The sequence below is a fragment of the Typopeltis vanoorti genome, chromosome 18 (assembly GCF_054136105.1).
Source record: "Typopeltis vanoorti isolate ZY-2024b chromosome 18, IOZ_Tvanoo_1.0, whole genome shotgun sequence".
In the NCBI taxonomy this organism is placed as follows: domain Eukaryota; kingdom Metazoa; phylum Arthropoda; class Arachnida; order Uropygi; family Thelyphonidae; genus Typopeltis; species Typopeltis vanoorti.
Window position 1 is genome coordinate 91,698,191 of NC_143566.1, and position 21,067 is coordinate 91,719,257.

General features: G+C 36.5%; 1 protein-coding gene across 1 annotated transcript in view; it reads right to left on the reverse strand.

The window, feature by feature from the left end:
- kcc (solute carrier family 12 member kcc) overlaps positions 1-21,067 on the reverse strand; it is an 831,023-nt gene that overhangs the window by 521,715 nt on the left and 288,241 nt on the right. Inside the window, exon 9 of the mRNA XM_090408412.1 lies at positions 11,639-11,797. Within this exon, the coding sequence (XP_090264538.1) occupies positions 11,639-11,797 (159 nt within the window). The remainder of the gene's footprint in view (positions 1-11,638; positions 11,798-21,067) is intronic.

Here is a 21,067-nt window from a genome sequence, read left to right on the forward strand (position 1 = left end):
GTATCAAGGATTTAGGCCTAGCATGGTCTGTTCCGGCCTTAGAAGTCATTGCTGAATCGTTTAAGAGGACGTCCTGGTTTTCTTTTTCCTAATGGCTTGTACTTTAAGGCTTGTTTTGGTAATCTTTCTGTTTTCATTCTTTCAACGTGTTCCATCCATTTATGTTTATATTTTTTAATTTTTTCTATTACTGGTTCTTGGTTTAATTCTTTCATAATATCTTCGTTTCTTTTGTGATCAAATAGAGTATACTTTGCAGTTTTTCTCATAAACTTCATTTCTACTGTTGTTAATCTTTGTTTGTCTTTTTGTTTTATTGTCCAGATTTCGCTTCCATACATTAAGACTGGTAAGGCTAATGTATTGTATACTTTTAGCCTGGTTTGTTTTTGAACTAGGTTTGGTTTAAATATAGAGTTAATTACACCTGTTATTTTTAAATATTTTGCAATTTTTACGTTTATATCTTTTTCATTTTCATATGTGATCATACATCCTAGGTAGTTAAATGAATTCACCTGTTCTAAGATCTTGTTATCTATTACTATTTTAGTTCTTGTTGGATCTTGTCCTTTAAAGGCCATAGTTTTTGATTTTTCCATTGATATTATCATACCATAATCTTTGGATATCTCATTTAGATTTAAAATAGCTTTCTGTAAGTTATCTTCAGAATTTGTAAATATTATTTGGTTGTCTGCAAAGAGGAGACTGTTTAAGTTAACTGTAGGTGAAAGTTTAATTCCTTGATGTAAATTTTTACTCCATTTTATTATTATTTCATTTAAGTAGATATTAAAAAGAGTTGCTGAGAGGGGACATCCCTGTCGAACCCCTTGGTTTATCTCTCTTGTATATGATAGCTCGTGATTTAATCTTATTTGATTATTTTCATATACAGGGTGTTCGGGATAAATTTGATATTTTTATAATTAATTATATTTTTCCGTAAGTTACATGTATTAACACACACTTCTCTTCATTTAAAAGTTTGGACCCTTCTTCATTCACATACAAGATGTCAGAAAGGATGGATAGCTGGAACCCACCTGAATCATGGAAGAGAAAATAACTTGTATCATGATGATTCGTGCCCGCCATCAAAATAAGGATATTACGACTGCTGCCCAATGCTCCCTGAATACAGTAAAAACAATCAGGCATGAACTAGAGACTTGCAATGGTGACTACGAGGATGTAGCAAGAAGAAAGATCCCTAGCAGACGATCTGATTGCGTTCGTACAGCAGAATTCTTCGCAAATCTGCAGGAACAGGTGTTGAAGAACCCTGGCATTGGAATTCGGGCTTTGTTCGTGGAGTTGCTAACTGTAGTCAAGCCCTGGATAACAAGGGTAGCCAATGGTAGGCCGTATGTATGGCAGCAGGATTCGGCCCCTTGCCACACCTCTGGGAAAAGTCAAAAATGGTTGTCTGAAAATTTCTACGACTTCACCAGTCCAAATGTTTGGCCTCCAAACTCCCCAGACCTTAACCCCATGGATTATTTTGTATGGGGCGCAGTTGAAAAAGACACCAATCGCACTTCCAGTAATACAAAAGCCCAGTTAATGGATAAAATTAAAACAGTTTTTGCGGCCCTTCCCAGGGAGACTGTAGCATCAGCTTGTTCGAGGTTCCGAAGCAGAATTGAAGCTGTGATCGATGCTAATGGTGGTTATTTTGAGTAAATCTTGTTGATAGTATTGTAATTAACTCTGCCTGTAATGTTTTTTTGTCAATTCATTAAATTTAATAGATACAAAGAAGATTTTCTTTTTCCTTACGAAACTGTCAAATTTATCCCGAACACCCTGTATACTTGTGATAGCCTTTAGGATATTATTTGGTATTTGTCTTTCTTTTAATGTGTTAAATAATATGTTTCTTTTAACTTTTTCAAGTGCTTTTTCAAAGTCAATAAATGCAATATGTGTTTCTAAATTATATTCTCTTCTTTTCTCTATTATTAATTTTAGGTAAAAGGCTGGGTCTATACATGATCATCCTTTTCTAAATCCATTCTGTACCTCTAGAATAAAGTTTTCGGAATATTTCATTAGTTTGTTATTTAGGATTCTGCTATATATTTTGTAACAGGAATTTAGTATACTGATACCTCTATAGTTTTTAGGGTCATCTCTATTACTTTCTTAAAGATAGGAATCACAATTGCTTTTTTCCATTCTATTGGGGGATACCAGTTGAGTAAATTTTATTTAAAAATAATAAGAGTCTTTCCTTGAATCTTGTTCCTGCGTATTTATATAGTTTTGAACCTAGCTTATCTTCTCCAGGTGATTTTCCGTTTCTAGTTTCTTTCAAGCTGATTTCTAATTCTTCTTTAGTTATTTCCTTTTCATTTTCGTTGATTGTTTGCCAGTTGTCTTTTTTAAAATATTTGTCTGTCCACAGTTCTGTGTAGTAATTTAGAAATTCTTCTAATTTCAATTCAGTGTTTAATTTTATGTTTTCTTTGGTATCTGCATTTAGGTGTTTCAAAATCTTATATACATTGGGTCTTATTTTATATAAATCATTTTCTAAATTAGAAACAAATTTATTCCATGATTCTCTATGTCTTTTTCTGACTTCTCTTTTAACTATGGCTCTTATTCTTTTATATTCTATTTCATCTTCTAATCTTTTACTGCTTAACCATTTGTGATAGGCTTCTTTTTTTTTTTTGATTATTTCTTTGCTTGTATCATCCCAGATCTTCAGTTTTTTACTTTTATTGAATTTTTTGGTCTTTCCTAAGCTTTCATTTCCTGCTGCATTTAGTATCATTTTTATATTAAGCCATTCTATTTCTATTTCTTCATTTTGTTTTATTTTATCTAGATATTGGTTAATTCTTTGTTCATATAGCCATTGTACATTTGTGTCATTCAATAGTCTAGTTTTATAAACAAATATTTCAATTTTTCTTTCTGTTCTTGTTACTTGTAGCCATTTAGGTGGTAATCTTAATTTTATTTTAACAAGGAAGTGGTCACTGCTTATTTCATATCCTCTGTGAACTCTAACATCTAATGAAAATTTTGATGTCTTTTCATTTAATATGAAGTAATCTAATATTGATTTCCATCCTCTTGCTGCCCAAGTATATTTATGTATGTCTTTATGTTTATAGAAGGAATTCATTATTTTTAGGTTATTATAAACTACAAAGTCAATCAATTTTTTACCATTTCTGTTTAGAGTGTGTTCTCCATGTATTCCTATATTATTATTAATTTTCATGTTTCCAATTCTTGCATTTAAGTCTCCTGCTAAAATTATGTAATCATTTTTATTTATTTTATTATATATGTTTTGTAGCTGATTATAAAAACCAATATTATCCTGTTTTCTTCCTTCTTCTAGGGCATATAGACCAATTATTGTTAAATAGCCTCTATATATTTTTATTCTAGCTTCTATTATTCTTTCATTCCATAATTTATAATGTTTTAACTGTTTTGAAAGGGAGTTATGAATCCAAATCATGACTCCTGCTTGTGCTCTTTGGTCTCTGTCGACTCCACTGTATATCACATTAAAATTTTCAGTTCTCATAGTTCCTTTTAATTTCTATTTTGTTTCAGTGATTACTGCTATTTTAAAATTTCTTTTATTTAATAACTGGTCTAATTCTATTTCTTTATATGCTATTCCTCTTACATTCCAGTTTGCTATGTGTATTATATTTTGTCGTTTCCATTTTCGTTTTCCCTTTTCCATTCCAGGGTCGTTTCCCATAGATTCAATCCGATTATCTTTTTCTGTCAGCTTACAAGTAGGATTATGTTCTCCATGTTAGGGGACTAGCCTGACGATGGAATAGTTCAGTGGTAGGGCTGCTACCTACCTTAGGGCTGCTTCTGAGCTAGCCTTCTTCCGAATTTAAACCCATAGGAGGAATAGGGTATATTGAAGGGGAAAGAGTAGATTATAGAAGAAATATAGTAAGGTTTATAGAGAGGGCATAGTTGTAAGGCCAGAAATGAAAAGACCTCATGGCCCTCGAGTACTCTAATAGCATAAGGGTCATAAAGTAAGAAGAGTTGGCTGATAAGACCTTATAGGAAAGATTGAAGTAAGTGGATCTTCCTCAAAGTAGAAGAAGGAGAGGATAGATCCAGCTAGGGGTCCATGGGAGTGCCGCTTCCCTTACAATCAAGATGATTGCCCCTTATGGCCCTGTTGGTCCATGAGTCCTTATTCAGTATATTCGGACCACCCCACCATCACCACCACGCACGCACGCGCATGTACACACACATACATGGTGGGCTCCCCTATCTGTCCCCCTGGGGACGCGCTCTCTAGGGGTTACAGGGTCCCCTGAGGTCCTTTAATTCGTAACCTACACATTCAAGGTGAGTTTGCTTTGAAGTCCATGATAAAGTGTTTTTATTCTCTTGTTTACAATGAAACAAACATGTGATCTTTCATTTGGCAGCTATAAAAATAATATGATTTTTCTTTTCCATAATCCCTTCTCCTGTCCATCTCATTTCTTGTATAGCCGTAACAAGTTTTCTGTATTTATCCAATTGCTCCAGCAGCTTTTTAAAGTTCCAGATCGGTAAAGAGAAAGTACGTTCTATGATCCAATTCTGATATCCTTAAGACATTTGCCATTTTGATACCATTTAGTCCATCCAGCAGTTATTTCTTTAGATTTTGTGACAAGTTTTTTTTTTCCAGGATGGGGTAGTCAGCCCCATGCCCAACCCCTAACCTGGAGGACCAGGCCTCTGTATTTATGACCCCTGGAGACAAGGTGGATCCGGATATACCCGAAGGTACTGGGTAGCCATTTTAGTTGCCTCATACGACATGCATGGGATACAGTGGTGCTTTTCTTATTCCCTAGCCGTCACATGGGGAATTCTCAGATCCAGCATCCTCAAACCCCTGGTCTACTCTATAATTATGTTGTTTCAGGTGAATATTCCTTATCAACTGTATAAATTCCATAACCCCCCCCTTTCCTCTCTCCAATCTATGTCCCCATAGTTGAAGTCCCCCATAATTGCTCAGCCTGCATGGTATATAGTGGCAATCAACAATATATTTTGTCCAATAAACTTCTGTCCAGTATTAGACAGCCTCAAAATAAACTATCTCACCGGACTTAAATCCTCTTTAAATTATAATTTTCTTGGTTGTAGTTCTTAGGGTTGGTCGATTGGTAGAGCCTCTGCTACTAATGGCTCGCAAAATGTTAAGAAAGTTAGAGTGCAGTTAGCAGTTGGAAAGGGACCAATTGTTCGATGTTGTTGGCACACTCTCCCTCAATGAGTCTTTGGACTCCCTAGAGGTGTATAATAATAATAATACTCCACTTCCTGTGCTCTTCTTGCTACCCTTCCTGAAAATATACAATTCCCTTTACATTCTGTTCCAGTAACTATATCATCTTCTATCAATTAGGTCTCACTGATTCATATAATTTGTGGCCAAGTCAAGCTCATCCAGTCCTAAAACTCCTCTCCCTTATTTCTGATATTTATGGCATTCATGAACATGCATTTCAATATCCCTTTGGACACACAGTTGTCCTTGTGTAATGTCATTACCAACCCATTCAAATCTGAAACCTGTGAAATTGCATTCTGCATTGCTCTTTCATCTCTGTACACAAACTCATTTATCCTAGAAATGGCCAGACATATGATTGATTTCAACCCCCCCCCCCAATATTTCTTGTTTTCCTGGTTTTGCACTTCAAAATTCTCACTAAACAATTTTCCAAACATCTAACTGTAAAACCATTTTAATGTAGCTCATCAGGAATGTATAAGTCCTTTTGCCTATCAAATTTGCTCCAAGCCTCCATAAACTACACACCGCTTCTCATATCCAATCTTCTTATTGATTTATTAGCAACTAGCCATTCTTATCAATTCTGCCTTATCATACCAAGGCAGCAGACTCACAATTTTCACTTTCTTACTCTTCATTTTTGCTTCCCTATTATTCCCTATTTCTCCCCTTTCAAAGCATTTCTTCTTGCCACAATAATCAACTATTTCACTTCTCCTTTCTGCAAATAACAGCTTCAATAACGTCCTCAATCTTGGCACTGATGTGAAAACTTCTGAACTTGTGTAGTGTGACCTCTGAACTGCAGGTCCTTATCCATCACTACTCCCAAATCTCTTGTCTCCTCGACCCTCTCCGAACTTTCCCCACTGAGTGTGTACTTTACATCCCATTATTGCCTATGAAATTTCAAAAAATTATGTTCCGCAAAATCAAATTGATAATTCCACTCACACCTGCCTACTTATACAATCTATCAAAGTACTCCTGTAAGGGCATAACATCTGCTTATTCCTCATCAAAACCCTGCAGTTTTACATCATCTCCAAACAGTTGAATATTTCCAGATAAACCCATCACAATATCATTAATATACAAGTTAAATAACTGTAAATATGGCCCCAGAACTGATTTCTATATGTCACCTCTAGTGACTTTTCTCTTTTGAAATAATGTGCATTCCATAATACAATTTGTTGATACGTATCTGACAGCCAGTCACCTATCCGATTCACTAATATTGCATCCAATCCTATCTGCTTAGATTTAGTTATCAGCTTGTGGTGTGGCAATCTGCAAAAATCTTCTTGAAATCTAAGTATACCAATGTGTATGTGTTGCCCTTGTGCAACAGATTCATTATCTTGATATAACAGATAAGCAAATTGGTAAAGCATGGCTTTCCTTTAACAAACCAGTGCTGACAAACACAGAGGATACTGCTGTTATCAATCCACTAATTTTATTTTCTTTCCACTCCTTTAGGATTTGTACTATTGGAAGACCCTTGTTAGTGAAGGCTAGTGAAGGCTGGCACTGACATGATGGAACATTCCCCTAAGTCACGTGGTGATGTGCCATCAAGTCCTATTGCCATTGAGGTTACTGAACTCCATATACCTATTGCTCACAAATCAATAAATCTTGAATTTTCTCTACACTTCAACTTTTCCTGATTTCCCACTGATGATGAAATACCCTGATGAACTGTTTACTGAATATCCTGATTATGTCCTCTGTAGTAGTTAAGAAATCTACGATTTTTATCCATTAACATCATCTTGCCATAATCACTCTTCTTTCTACTTGCACATAAAAAAAAAAAAACTCACTAGGATTTTTCTTGGCTTGATTTGCTAATTTCTGCTCTTACTGCCATTACCAACAGAGTCACCTTCCTTTTCTACTATTTATGCAACTGATTATTACTATTATTCATCTTGTGCTGCCTCCACAGTGTCTTCTTTTTCTTCCAGATTTCATGATTAATCCCTTCAATCAACCATTTGAGACCTACCTTATTCAGCCCTCTGACCTTCAGAATATATTCCCACACTGATGCTGTTAAGTATCTCGTCATCAGTTCCCTAGCAGCATTTATTTCCTTCCTACTTAACTCCTCATTCCATGCTATAGCTCCAAGTGGTCTCCTAAGCTTTTCATAATAATCAGTCTTGTAAGTCCAAATATATCCTTTCCTCACCAAAGTTTTCATACGGCTAGCAACAACCCAGGTGATCACTACATGATCACTCTAACCAACTGGAGGGAAGTGGAACACCACACTCATGACCACATCCTCTGATAGAATGATCAGAACTAAATTTACAGTTCTCGTGTACCCTTATTTATATGTTGCCTAAACAGTTGTCTCTCAAGAACTTAAGAAATTAATTTTCTTATTCACACATGCTATCCTTTTATTCCAATCTATATTACCATAATTAAAATCACACATAATGATCACCCTCCCCTTGTTCATTAAATTAAGTTGAACATACATTTCTTTATCCCATCCTCCACATTCCCTGGCCTATAGCAACATCCAAATAAGTATCTCTTCCTGTCAACCTCCACCACACACCATACCATCTCAAAGTTATTGTCTGTATTTCCCTCTTTCATCTGTACCTTATGTGAACATAATTTCCCTGCTATCAAAACTATCAGTAGCATCCCCCTCCCCACCTTCTTGTTCTTTCTATCCTCGTGAAAAACAGTGTGCACTTCCATTTCAGTTTTCATCAGGATATCATTTTAATCCAACCGTGTTTTGCTTATTGCAACAATTTTTGAACAAATAAACTCAAATCAGTGAAACAATTTTATCTTCCTTATTTCTGATGTGCCTGGCATTTATAAATAAACACAGCAGTTCACTTTTACATCTATAACCAGTACCACACAAGCCTCTTGTTGGTTGCGATTTCTGACCACATCCTCCCTTGCTCAATGATCTTTATCAAAAACTACTCTATATATCTTCTCAGACTCAACTACCCCCCCCACCTCACATCCCAGGCTATTCCATTCATATGCTCATAATCCCCCTCTACACATACACTACTACTTTCAACATCCACTCTCCCTATGCTCTGTTTCTGTGTTTACCTTGACTTTCCCTGTTTCTCTGTCCCTCTTGCATTTCCATTCTCTGTTCATCTTTCACACTACTTTTCCATTAAAAACACTTCAGTCTCATCCATTCCACTCTCCTAATCTTTCACTTCACCTCTTATTGTTCTCTTGTTCACATCACTCTGCACTTCCTTCTAGCAACAATATCTCTAGCTGACTCACACCAAAGCCATTCAAGTGCAATCTGTCACTTTTGTACAAATCCATTCTATCTTTAAATATATGGCACACACATCTACAACATTCTACAAACTGCACTCCCTTCTCCTCCCACAGCTCTGCCAATATACCATTCATGATTCTCAACTCATTATTGTCCTACCTTGGCAACACTATGACAATCTTTCCTATTACAAGAGATGAGTTTTATTTCCTTTGATATATGATTTTTATATGTTTTCCTGAATGAGCTAAATATAGGCTTACTTCCAGCTTTAGAATAATTTCCGGATGAGTATGAAAGACTGTAAAGACAATACAGGATGCACTGAAATGGGAGCACAAATGTAAGGACACCATTAAAATCAATAGACTTATTAGTGTCCAAGTTATTAAAGATTGTTTTAATGTATTATATTTCTGGTGAAATCCAAAGCAAGCATGTGGCGGGCTTTTCCATGAGCGGTGACTTGCCTAAGTTGTCTATACAAGAGTTGGAGGAGAAGAATGTTGCAAAAGAAGATCAATCTTTTCTTTCACTGTCTGGATCAGAGACAGAAGTTATGCTGAATTTCCTTGGTAAGGGAGGAATCAGAAGGTTCTATATTGGCTTAAGTAAGAAACAAATGATTTGCATTTGGTCCTTCGGAATATTTTCATAACTTTTAATAGCTTTTGCCAACTGTAAAGTGTGATGCTGGACTTTTTTTTTTAAAGCCACTTGAGATATGCATTGTTTTACTTGGACTTTTCTGGTACAACTGTTGGAGAATCAAGGTGTAGACAGTGATTAGTGTTTGGGAAAAATGAGACACAAAACTATTCAATCAGACAAGGATTATTTCAGTTATTCAATCACAGCAAGTGTTCATGATCAGATGAGCAGAAACAATAATCAGTGTTTGGTAAGTGGTACTATTTGATGTTTAAAGCCTTAGGATTCAGTTACATATCTGTAGCTAGTGTGAAATTATTATGAATGACAACTTTTACAATAAAGGTTGTGTGGAGGAGATCTCCACATAACCTTTAACTTGAAGAATCAACTGGAAATTCTAGCCTGTTGTCCAATCCTCACCTTCATGTGGTGCATTTCATTAGATGATATCCACTGGATACTGAACGAAGGAATGAGGATGGGTTGACAACTTGAGACTTAACTTACCAAACTATATTTTGTATTGGCTTAAACTAGAAAAAAAATAAATAAATAAAACATGATTGCACAACACAAAGAAATATCATACCAGCTAGGATGTTGCCATTGAAACAAGACTCTACATGTTTTTCTCGGTGAACCAGTGCAAACAATGAAAATCCAGCTACTGGAACAAACTCCAACATCAGGAAAATTGAACACAGGCACCATCAGCATAAGAAATTTTGATGAAAAGGAAGTTGAACTGGAAGAACTAGAGACCTACCACAGTGACAAGTGGTGTTACTGAGATCAAGACAGAAACACGGGAGATTCTGCTAAATAGTAAATAAACATATTTATATTTGGGCAAGAGTGATCAGAGAAAGGAAGAAGGATCGATAGAATTCAACACTATACACAAGGATAAATTCTTAATTGGAAGACAAGTAGAGTTATGTGGGCAGGTTTCAAAATGGGGAAATTTATTTTTTGAGTCATCAGAGAAGGCAGTTGACATCAAATAGAAAAGCTGGTCCCTGTTGGAGATCAAAACAGCAGAGCAGGAAATGAATCTGAAGCATATAGATATAGTTTGGGAAAATCTGGAGGAAAGGACTAAGCTAGTAACAATGATAAGTACCTGCTGGATTTCTGTTCAGAACAGACTAGTCTTCACTAACATTATTTTTCAATTTAGAGATGTGCACACATTTAAATGAAGAGAAGACACACGAAAAATAAAAGTCTTATTGGCTATATATGATGATTATATCTTCACTCTACTTCTGGATATAGAGGGGATTTGATGTAGATGATATTCAACCAGGAATACTCAAAGATGAAGGTATAAGCATGTTATGGCTACACTGCATTATTTAGAAGGCCTGGTTGATAGAAGGTTGATTACTAGATGATCAGAGTAGAGCCGAGTTACCATCTATGAAAAGAAAATAAATAAAAAATATAAGAATTACAGGGAATTTCTCTAATGAGTGTTCTGGGTAAGATTTATGTAATTTATTCAGGTGTCTCTAACACAATTTTTCCTATCTTCTTGAGAACAATGTGGGAAAAATTGTGGAAGATGAAACTGGTGAAGTAGAAGCTGGGTTCAAGCCAAATAAGTGTAGTCAGGATCAGATTAAACTAAACTGTCAGAATCAAATCCTTAAGTAAACTGAATAACTGCTGTAACAAATTTGGCATGAAAATCTGAAGTAAGAAGTTCTAAACTATGAAGATAACAAGGAATGTAAAAAACTTTAAGCACAATTTTTGATGAAGATAGCAAATTAAAATATCAAAAGAAACAACAGAATAAATAAAGCTAATATAGTGGAGAGCTAAATAATAAATTCATATGGAATAAAAGAGAAATTAACCAGGCTAGCAGTAAACAAGACTTGCTAGTCTGGTTATTTTCTTTGTTATTCCAAACTGCATGTTGACCTCTATGCATATTTTTGGTTGATATGCTGTTGTAGCAACAAAAAAATATTGCATTGTAAGGTAGACTGCTACTCAGGCAGTATACATGAGCTGTTTGTCATCTCTTTCCCAAAATTTTAAGAGAAATGAATATGGTTTCATGTAGCAGTAGATCGATCAGGCAATAGTCCACTATGAATACAACATCTATTACAACAACATGCAATAATAGCAAAAAAACTTGCAGTTTCAAATATACAGCTAGAACCAATAGTTTCATATTTGTATGTTCCATTTCTGATGATTCTCTTTTATCTTGAAAATATTAATTGGTACCTGAATGTCAAAACGTTGACTGCAAACTACTTTATAATTGCACTAATAAAAAACATCAAGTGAAAGCTATCATTTAAATAGAACATTAATTAATATTTATTTATGCACAAGGTAAAACTAACCTGTACATGAGGGAAAAAAGATACCGACCAACAAAGTAAAAGAAGTTGCTATATCAACAAGGATCTGGTTAAAAGTACTGCCATGTGTAAAGGGCTGTTCTTCACCTTCAGCAAAAGCAACAGGAACACCTTTTTCACGAAAACGTGGAGGAATATTTTCTGAAAAAGAAAAAAATAATAATTCCTTCATCATTACATTTATTACTAGTTCTGTTCATAATATCTATGGACTTTATAATATAACCAATCCAAAACTTCAAAACAAAAAGAAATTACACTAATTCATTTTTGTTGAACAAAATACACTAAATAATTTTCTGTTGCAAAAAATATGTAGTCATATCTTTCCATAATGCAGTTAATAGGTTGCAGAAAGCAACAGATTTATATAAAGCGCATTTTCAAAACCATGCAGAAATCGTTTGGGTCTGGCTGCCACTGATCAGACCTGAATAAATGTTGAAACCAGTCTGGGTAGTGGCTCTTCTCATAATGATGTGTACTTTGCATTATAAGATACTAAGGCATTCGATGTGAAGTCATTAATCTCTATATACAAGTAACCTAGTTGTGAAGATACTTTACTCACAAACTTTGTTTTCTTATTTAATTTAAATTAAAGTTAATAAACTTAAGATAATTTAAAGATTTATATATATAACCTGAAATGGGATCACATAAGGGCCAAATTAGATAACTGGAAGAAGACTTAAACATAGAATTTTAAGGAATGCAGAGAAATAACTGGGAATTCAGATGTAATGTCACTCCTCACCTTCTCATGGGACACTCTGCTTAGATACAGAATGAACAAACGTAAGTTGGCAAATTTGTATTTGACCAGCCAAACTGTATTGTGTATTGGCCTTAACCCAAAAAAAATGATGGTACAACAAGATAAATTCCACACTGGCTGGGGTATTCTAGTTAAACAAAAGCCTACAGTCAAGAAACCAGGGTGAACAATGAAAAGTCAACTACTGGAACAACATCAGCACAATTCAAGACAGGAATCATCAACCTAAGAAGTATCAATGTAAGAGAAGTGAATCTTGCAAAAGAATTAAAGAAGTAACATGCTGAAATAACTGGAATTATTATTCTATTCAAGCCTCCAAATAATGATTATGGGAGTCAAACACATGTATACTACAGCTATCATACCCTACTTTGATGACATTCAGCATGCACATGAGCAACATGAGGCACAGGCAAGAAGGGTAATTATTATGGTAAAGAAGTCTAAATCAGATTATGAAAGGAAATTAACTAACAAAACCAAAATAAATTGAAAAGACATTTTTAGGATAATTTTACTTGATGCTGATGGTAGGAAAATGATAGAAGCAGCAGAAATAGTTGAGTTACTAAGAGACCACTTTGCAAGGGTGTATCATTCAGTTGGAGACCGCAGTTACAGATGTGACAGAGGCTGATGTTAGAAATGAACTAGATGAACTGGAGGTGCTCAGCATATTGAAAAATATCAAGATAATAAAAGGGGTGAGACTGAATGGCATATTGGCCGGAGTACCATCAGAGGCACTTAGAGAGAACTGGCAGTGCCTCTGATGAAGTTGTTTAATCTAGGTCTCCATTCTAGAAAGATTCCATGGCAGTGGAAAAAGGGTAAGACAGTTCCATTACATAAAGGTAACTCCAAGACTTCAAGTACTAAATTACAGGCCAATATTTGTCTTAGGACTAGGTTCTTTGCTTGGAGTGTGGTGAATGAGTGGAATGTATTGCCAGAGGTAGTTATGACAGCTAAAATAGCGAATAAATTTAAAGATACCCAAATAATAATAATATAATTATAAAAATCAAGTGGACATTAAATCCAGCATTATTTCAAAGCCGAATGTAGAAACTATGAAAGTTTCGTAGAGAAGTTCACCAGAGAGCTTATGGGAACATGCTCAAAGGCATTCACTAGTTGCCCTAGCACAGACCACATAGAAGACATGAGCACTTTCCCAAGCATCCACATATTCACCTTTTATTAGTCCATTTTGATAAGGTTTCACTGGCCTGACAGCTGTTTCAAACTAGTTGGTTCTCCTCAGAGACCAGGCAGAAACCTTAAGAGACTGAACAAGAGTTTTTGCTCTCTTAAGGTTTCTGAGGAGAATCAACAGTTCAAAACAGCTGTCAGGCCAGTGAAACTTTATCAAAATGGACTAATAAGAGGTGAATATATGGACACTTGGGCAAGCGCTCATGTCTTCTATATGATGCATGCTAGGGCAACTCGTGAATGCCGGTGAGTGTATTCCCATAAGCTCTCTGGATAGCTTCTTTACGAAACTTTCATAGTTTCTATATTCAGCTTTGAAATAATGTTCTATTTAATATCCACTTGATTTATATAATTTTGCATCGCCAAACTGAAGCTTTTTGGCTCCTTATTTGAGTAATAATAATATAATTTAATATTATTATTATTACGGGTATATCTCCATGGAGTCAGTAGACTCATCGCGGGAGACCCAAACTATCAAAACAATATCTATCATATCTCTTCTTGAATTCATTTACAGATGAGGAACTCACAACTGAGTCAGGCAATGCATTCCACTCATTCACCATCCTCCAGGTGAAAAACCTTGTTCTCGCACCCTTGTTAACCACACTTTTCCTTAATTTCCAGGGATGATCTCTTGTTCTTCCATCACTATCACACAGCTGAAACATTTCCCCTGCATCAATCGTATAAAAACCTTTTAGTAATTTAAATGTTTCTATCATATCCCCTCTTCTCCACCTATCAACCGCCCTCTGCAATCCACAAGCTCTAAACCTATCAATGTAGGGAGCATTTTTTACATCATTCACCAACTTAGTCACTCTCCTCTGAACCCTCTCCACAAGCTCCTCATCTCCAAGGAATCCAGCTGACCAGACCTGAGCATAGTAATCCAAATGTGAAAGTATCAACGCTTTATAAAGGGGAATAATAATAACCTCTTTATTTCTGGATGTTAGTGTGTTACTCAATAACGAAGTAATCCTATGTGCTATCTTGGACACCTTAGCAATGTGTCCCATGAACTTCATCTCCCTATTCATCAACAAGCCTCATCAATCTCTTGGAGTACCGTTCCATCAATGTAGTATACAGCCGGTAATCTTTTAACCCCAAAATGCATAACTTGACACTTTTCCACATTGAACTGACATCCATTACCTTTTGCCCATTCTGCCAGCTTATTTAAATCATCCTGCAAACTCCCAACATCAGCTTGATTTTTTATTGTACTACACAACTTTGTACCAAACAACTGAATATCTTCCTTCAAGCCATTTCCTATATCATTTATGTACAATTAAACAATAATGACCCAAACACAGAGCCTTGAGGCACACCACTGGTCGCCTGCCTCATTCTGGACACTGCTCCTCCATACATCACTTTCTGGTATCTCTCCCTGAATCATTCTCTTATCAATATCACCAGTTTAGTATCCATCCCCATCTGCCCCAATTTGCGCAACAGTATTCCTTAGGGTACCTGTCAAAAGCCTTAGCAAAATACAGAAGTACCACTGTGTAGCCATTTCCTTTCTCCAACTCAGATATCATTCTATTATAAAAAGTTAATAAATTGCTAAGGCAGGACTGACCTTTAACAAAATCATGTTGGCCTATATAGAGTATCATATTCTGATCCACCCATTTTTTAATTCTGTCTTTAACCAACTTTTCCAATACTTTTACCACCACTCCCGAGATGGTGATTGGCCTGTAATTAACTACCGCAGTTTTAGAGCCACCTTTATGCAAAGGAACTACTTTGCTTTTTTTCCACTCCCTAGGGACCATACCAGAGTTCAAACTTAAGTTAAATAACCAAGTATGAGGCATAGACAATTCCTTTGCACATTCACACAACACCTGAGCTGATATTTCATCTAAACCTACAGCAGTGTTTGCATTTAAATTTTGCAATATATTAACTACCTCTGATTTCTTAACTTCAATTCTCACATTGGTAATTGCTACAGGTACAGAGATAACCTCACTTGGGTGATAGACTCTTTTGAAAAGTGATCACTCAGTAACTCTACTATTACATGTGAATTTTTCACCTCAATACCATCATCACCCAATAAAGTTATCCTTCCGAAGTCATTCTTCCTTTTACTTGCCACATAGCGGAATAACTCTTTGGGATTACCCTTGATCTCCTTGGCTAAGGTCTTCTCAAAATCTGATTTAGCTTTTCTTACTATGCTGATAACATCCCTAGCTTGAGTCTTGTATTGATTGCCTTTCTCCTTGTAAATTCTCCATAACATTTTATTTTTTTGCAGATCAAGCTTGATACTACTAATCTTCCATTTAATGCCTACCTTGTTTGTCTCCCTGACCATGGGGACACAATCTGATATTGCCTTCCTTAGATACCCACTGATTTTATCCCATGCGCTGCTAACATCTTTCCCCTGCAATATGTTCTGCCATGGGACAGCTGAAAGTCACTCCGAAGCTTTTTATAACTGCCTAACCTGTAGTTCTGTATGTACCCCTTCTTAAGAGAGAAATCCACAAATTCTGCAACCTCCCAAGTCAATACCACATGATCGCTCTCACCAATTGGAGGTAACGAGGACACCTTACTTATGCATATATCCTCTGAACCAATGACTAGGTCCAACACTCTCACACCACATGTCCCTTCATTTATGTGCTGTTTCAAGTAATTATCTTGTAGAAGATATATGAATTCCATTTTCTTTTTGCCACATGATATTTCCTCCTCCCAATTGATATCACCATAATTAAAATCCCCCATAATAATCACAAACCCTGCACTAATTGCACTAATTTGAATGAATTCAATATCACCCATTGTTCCCCCTGACCTATAACAGCAACCAACAGTATATTTGGTTGCGCTGGTCACTATTTCACACCAGACTGCCTCAAATGAACTATCATTCACATGTCTATTATCTTGATATACTGCTTTCTTTGGCTGCAACTCATCAGTTATCATCAACAGTACTCCTCCTCCTGTTCTATCTTCTCTATCCTCCCTGAAAATACTGTACCCATCACATTCAATTCCAGTGACCACATCTTCTGCTGACAGCCAAGTTTCACTAATGCCTACAACTTTTGGTGAGACTGCACTGACGCCAAAAATTCTTCCCTCTTATTTCGAATGCTTCTTACGTTGGTATACAAAAATTGCAGATTCCCTTTAGTTCTTGTACCAGCTTTAGAACTGATATACATGTCACTAATTTCAGAAGTTCCATGCCAATTTTTATCCACTCTGTACTGCAATTTATTCTGCGAATAAGGATCAATATACCAATATACAATCACTGCTTAAGTTTCTCCCTCTTACACTCAATCTTTTAAATTTAAGTTTCCCTGCCGAATTACTTCAACTTGTTCAGAAGACAGTAACTTCTTCAATTGCTCATGATTTTCCATGTTCAGATCAACCCATCTCTTGAATACAGCTGTCTTTTCCCTTCAAACACACTCGAGACATCAACAAATTGCAAACCTCTTTTTTTGCACATTCCTGCAATCATATCATTCATTATCATTGCTCATCTACTTAATTCATAATTGTCAAAACAAGGCAGCACACACACACACACACAATCCTCCCTTTGACACTTTTCTTCTTCACGATAACTAACAATGTTCTTAAATCTTTTGCTACCCGATTTATACTACCACTCAGGTTATTTGTACCCACCATAACTACCATCTTTTCTGCATCGTGCCGTCTCTTTATTGCTAAAGCCACTCTCTATTGTTCCACCAGCCAAGCACTCCTGAGGTATACTGCTCTCCATACCCTTAATCATATAATATCACCATATATTTTAACACTCATAACTTCATTCAAGTCCAAACAAGCGTCACTCACTGCCTCATTTTCTAAGCTATTCAGCATGACTTTCCCAGTTTCATTACTCAACACTCTTTTACTTACTCCCTCACTCTCACAACATCTCATTTCTTCTAGACCTCTTGTGCTTTCATTCTGTTGATTCCCACTCACTCCCATACTATTTATTACTTCATCAATCACTAGTGACTCTCCCATACTTAATCCTGTTCTAGTTACTTCAGCTAAAGTAATCTCCATAGTCCTAATTTCTCTATTCAACACATTTAACTCAGTTTTAATTTCCAGAACCTCCTTACTGAGTACTTCCAATTCCTCTTGCAGAAGATGAAGGTCACTTTTCATTTTCATGAACTCCTGAAGAAGTTCTTCTGCTACGGTCCCGATGTCTGCTTCCATTCCTAATTGCTCCAGCCTATCCCAACACTTCTCGCATATGTTGACGTTCTCATTTAGCCAAACAGTCCACAGATCCTTCACATTCTTCAGCAGATACATGTAGCAGTTTCTGGAATGCATCCATTGTGAAATACCCAATGCAGAACTAGACTTTTGTATAGAAGTCCTCCAAGCCGCTGACGTATATCTCATGTTGGACGCCATCTTTAGATGCTGAAGTAGTGATACAGCAGCGAAAACACAATATACACAACAAAGTTTCAAACAATAACACCACTGAAGGACACTTGTATCTAACCAAAGCACAACTGCTGCACAATTTGAGACAAAAAGCCACCCTTTACTTTAATTTAAAAACAAGTTTTCTAGCATAACTCAACACTCAAAAGAAATTTCCGTCGAGGCAGATTTGACCCACCGACCTATGGATATCAGTACTGTTATACGTCTACCGTCCACCACCCTGCCAACTGAGCTATCGACGGAACCCCAAATAAAATATAATAATAATAATAATCTTTGCCAGATAACAGACCTTTTCAATTTTATAAGTACAAAAACAAAAAATAAAGAACTTGTGTAATAATCTATTTGTTAGTTAAATGTTCCAATATAATAATGAAGTTGTATGACTTAATTTAACATTACACCAGTTATGGAATGTTTTTATAACACTGGCCAAGTGATCTGTGTATTGCTCAGAAATGATAATAGTGAACTGAGAAGGAGAGCAATGATAGAGAATGACAAGATGGCTGAATTGTGTACAGCAATGGGTGTGTGCAATTTGTGAATGTACTGAGCAAATTTGAAGGGAGGTTGGAATGGTTTAAAGTTGATAGACTGAATTTGAATGGGTTTGGTGTTGAACATGTGGAGTGACTGTTGTTTGTTAAGAGTATACAGAATTCAGATGGAATTAGTATGGCTGAGGATCAGAGGGGAGAGAGAGAGACTGAGAAGCAGGTTGTAGAAGGTAGGAAGAAGATTAATACAAAAGTGAGTAAGTGATTATGGCAGAACGGACTGATACAATGCAAAAAGGTGGGGATGACAGGAATATGAATAAAAATCAAGGTGAGGATCAGGAAAACAATGATAGTCAGATCGAAGAGAGGAGCCAAAGTACAGAGTGATGGTATTGGTGGAATTGCCTCAATGTGCGGGGAATTGGTATGTTTATATACTTATGTAAGGAGTGTCAGAAATAAATGACATGATTGAGTCAGTTTGCCTGAAGATAACTAGTGTAAGTGAATCTTTCCAAAATGATAGGAAATTAAAGAGAGGAGGGAGAATGATGTTTAAGATAGTAGAGAATTCTGTCCTTAAAGAGTGGAAATAGAAAATAACAATAAGTGTGAAGATTTTTTTTTAATGTTTGGTGTGAAGTTGGGACGAATAGCATACCTAATAAGATGTATAGACAAGAGAAAGTAGGGAGCACTAATTGTGGTTAAAGAGCCAGTTGCTGCAAGGAGGGGTAATGGGTGATGCAAGAACAGATGAAGTAAGAGGTGAAGCAAAAGATCAGGAAAGAAGACCTGACTGAAGTGGCTGTAAACCAATAGTAGTGTGAAAAATAATGATGAGACAACAAGAATGCAAACTAGACAGGGAAGTGGGGGGGAGGATCAGGGTGGAGAGCAAGAAAGAGTATAAGGAAAGTGAGTGCTGAAAGTAGCAGTGAATGCGTAGAAGGATGATAAGTAGGGAATGGAATGGCCTAGAATGCCATGGAATGGCATTATTAAAGGTGTGCTAGAGGATAAAATGCACAAGGTATGTTTTCCAGGCGGTAAAATGAGTAGAGTGATTGAGGCATTGAATATGAGGCAGGAACGAGCAAAAGAGTTAATTGTATTAATTGGTACAAATGATTTGAGAGAGAACAAAGAGCATGTCAAAATGAATGTCAGGAGACTGCTTGGAAAGATAAAGGAGAATAGTGTGACAGGAAGGGTGGTCAGTGTGTTGCCTAGGTATGATTGTGGTGAAATGAGGCGGAGAGCAAGGATTATGAATGATATTCTGGCTGAAATGTGTGAGGAGATGGGAGTACAGTTTGTTAATGTGTGGAATGAGTTTGAGGGAAGAAGTGAGCTGTATGGGAGCGATGGACTGCATTTGAGTGGTTATGGTGTAAGTCGCTTGGAGAGACTGCTGCTGGAAGGTAGAGAAGTGAATAGAGAGAATGAATCAGATCGAGAGGGGAGTGATGTGGAAGAGCAGGAGAGTAAGACAGGAGAGATTGAAGGAGTGGAAATGAATGTGAAAGTGAGTGGTATGAGTATAGATAATGAGAGAATGGGTGTGCAAGAGGAGCAGGGAAACGGGGAGGCTCAGGGTGGACAGGGATACACAGCGTGAGAAAGGTGGATGCTCTAAGAGGAGGTGAGAGAATGTGTGGGCAGGAAAGTAATGGGATGATCAGGGATCAAAAGGAAACAGATGGAATTGCAAAGGGTTCTAAAATGAAGAAGCAGAAAGGGAAATGGCCCCAGTCCAGCATGGAGAGATCACATCGAGTGAGTGGTATCAGTGGAACTAGCTGTAGATCCAGAAATGAGTTGTTGTGTTTGTATACCAATGCTAGAAGTATAAGAAACAAGGCGGATGAAATGGTTGCACTATTTGCGTGTGTGCACCCAGAGATTGTCGGAATAAGTGAGACCTGGTTAGATGAGTATGACATCCTGACAGGAATAGAGATGGAAAGGTATGATGTGTTTCGTGAGGATAGAAGGGGTAAAAAGGGAGGGGGAGTGCTATTGATGATAGAGAAAGAGTTATGTCCATACAAGGTAGAGATGCAAGGGGGAAATAGGGCCAGTGGTTTTGAGGCAGTATGGTGTGAGATAGAGGTGAATAGAATCAAATACTTGGTGGGATGTTGTTATAGACCTGGTAATGTGGATGGTGGTGATAGTGAAATGTATGGTCAAATAAGCCAGGCAAATAAGAAAAGGGTGATCATTATGGGTGATTTTAATTATGGCAATATAGACTGGAATGAAGAGATAGCAACTGGAAGTAAATAAAATGAGTTTCTTGAGTTTTTGAGGGATAACTATCTCAGACAGTATGTAACAGAGGGCACAAGAGGATTAAGGGTCTTGGATTTGGTCATCTCATCGGAGGATGTAATTATCAAT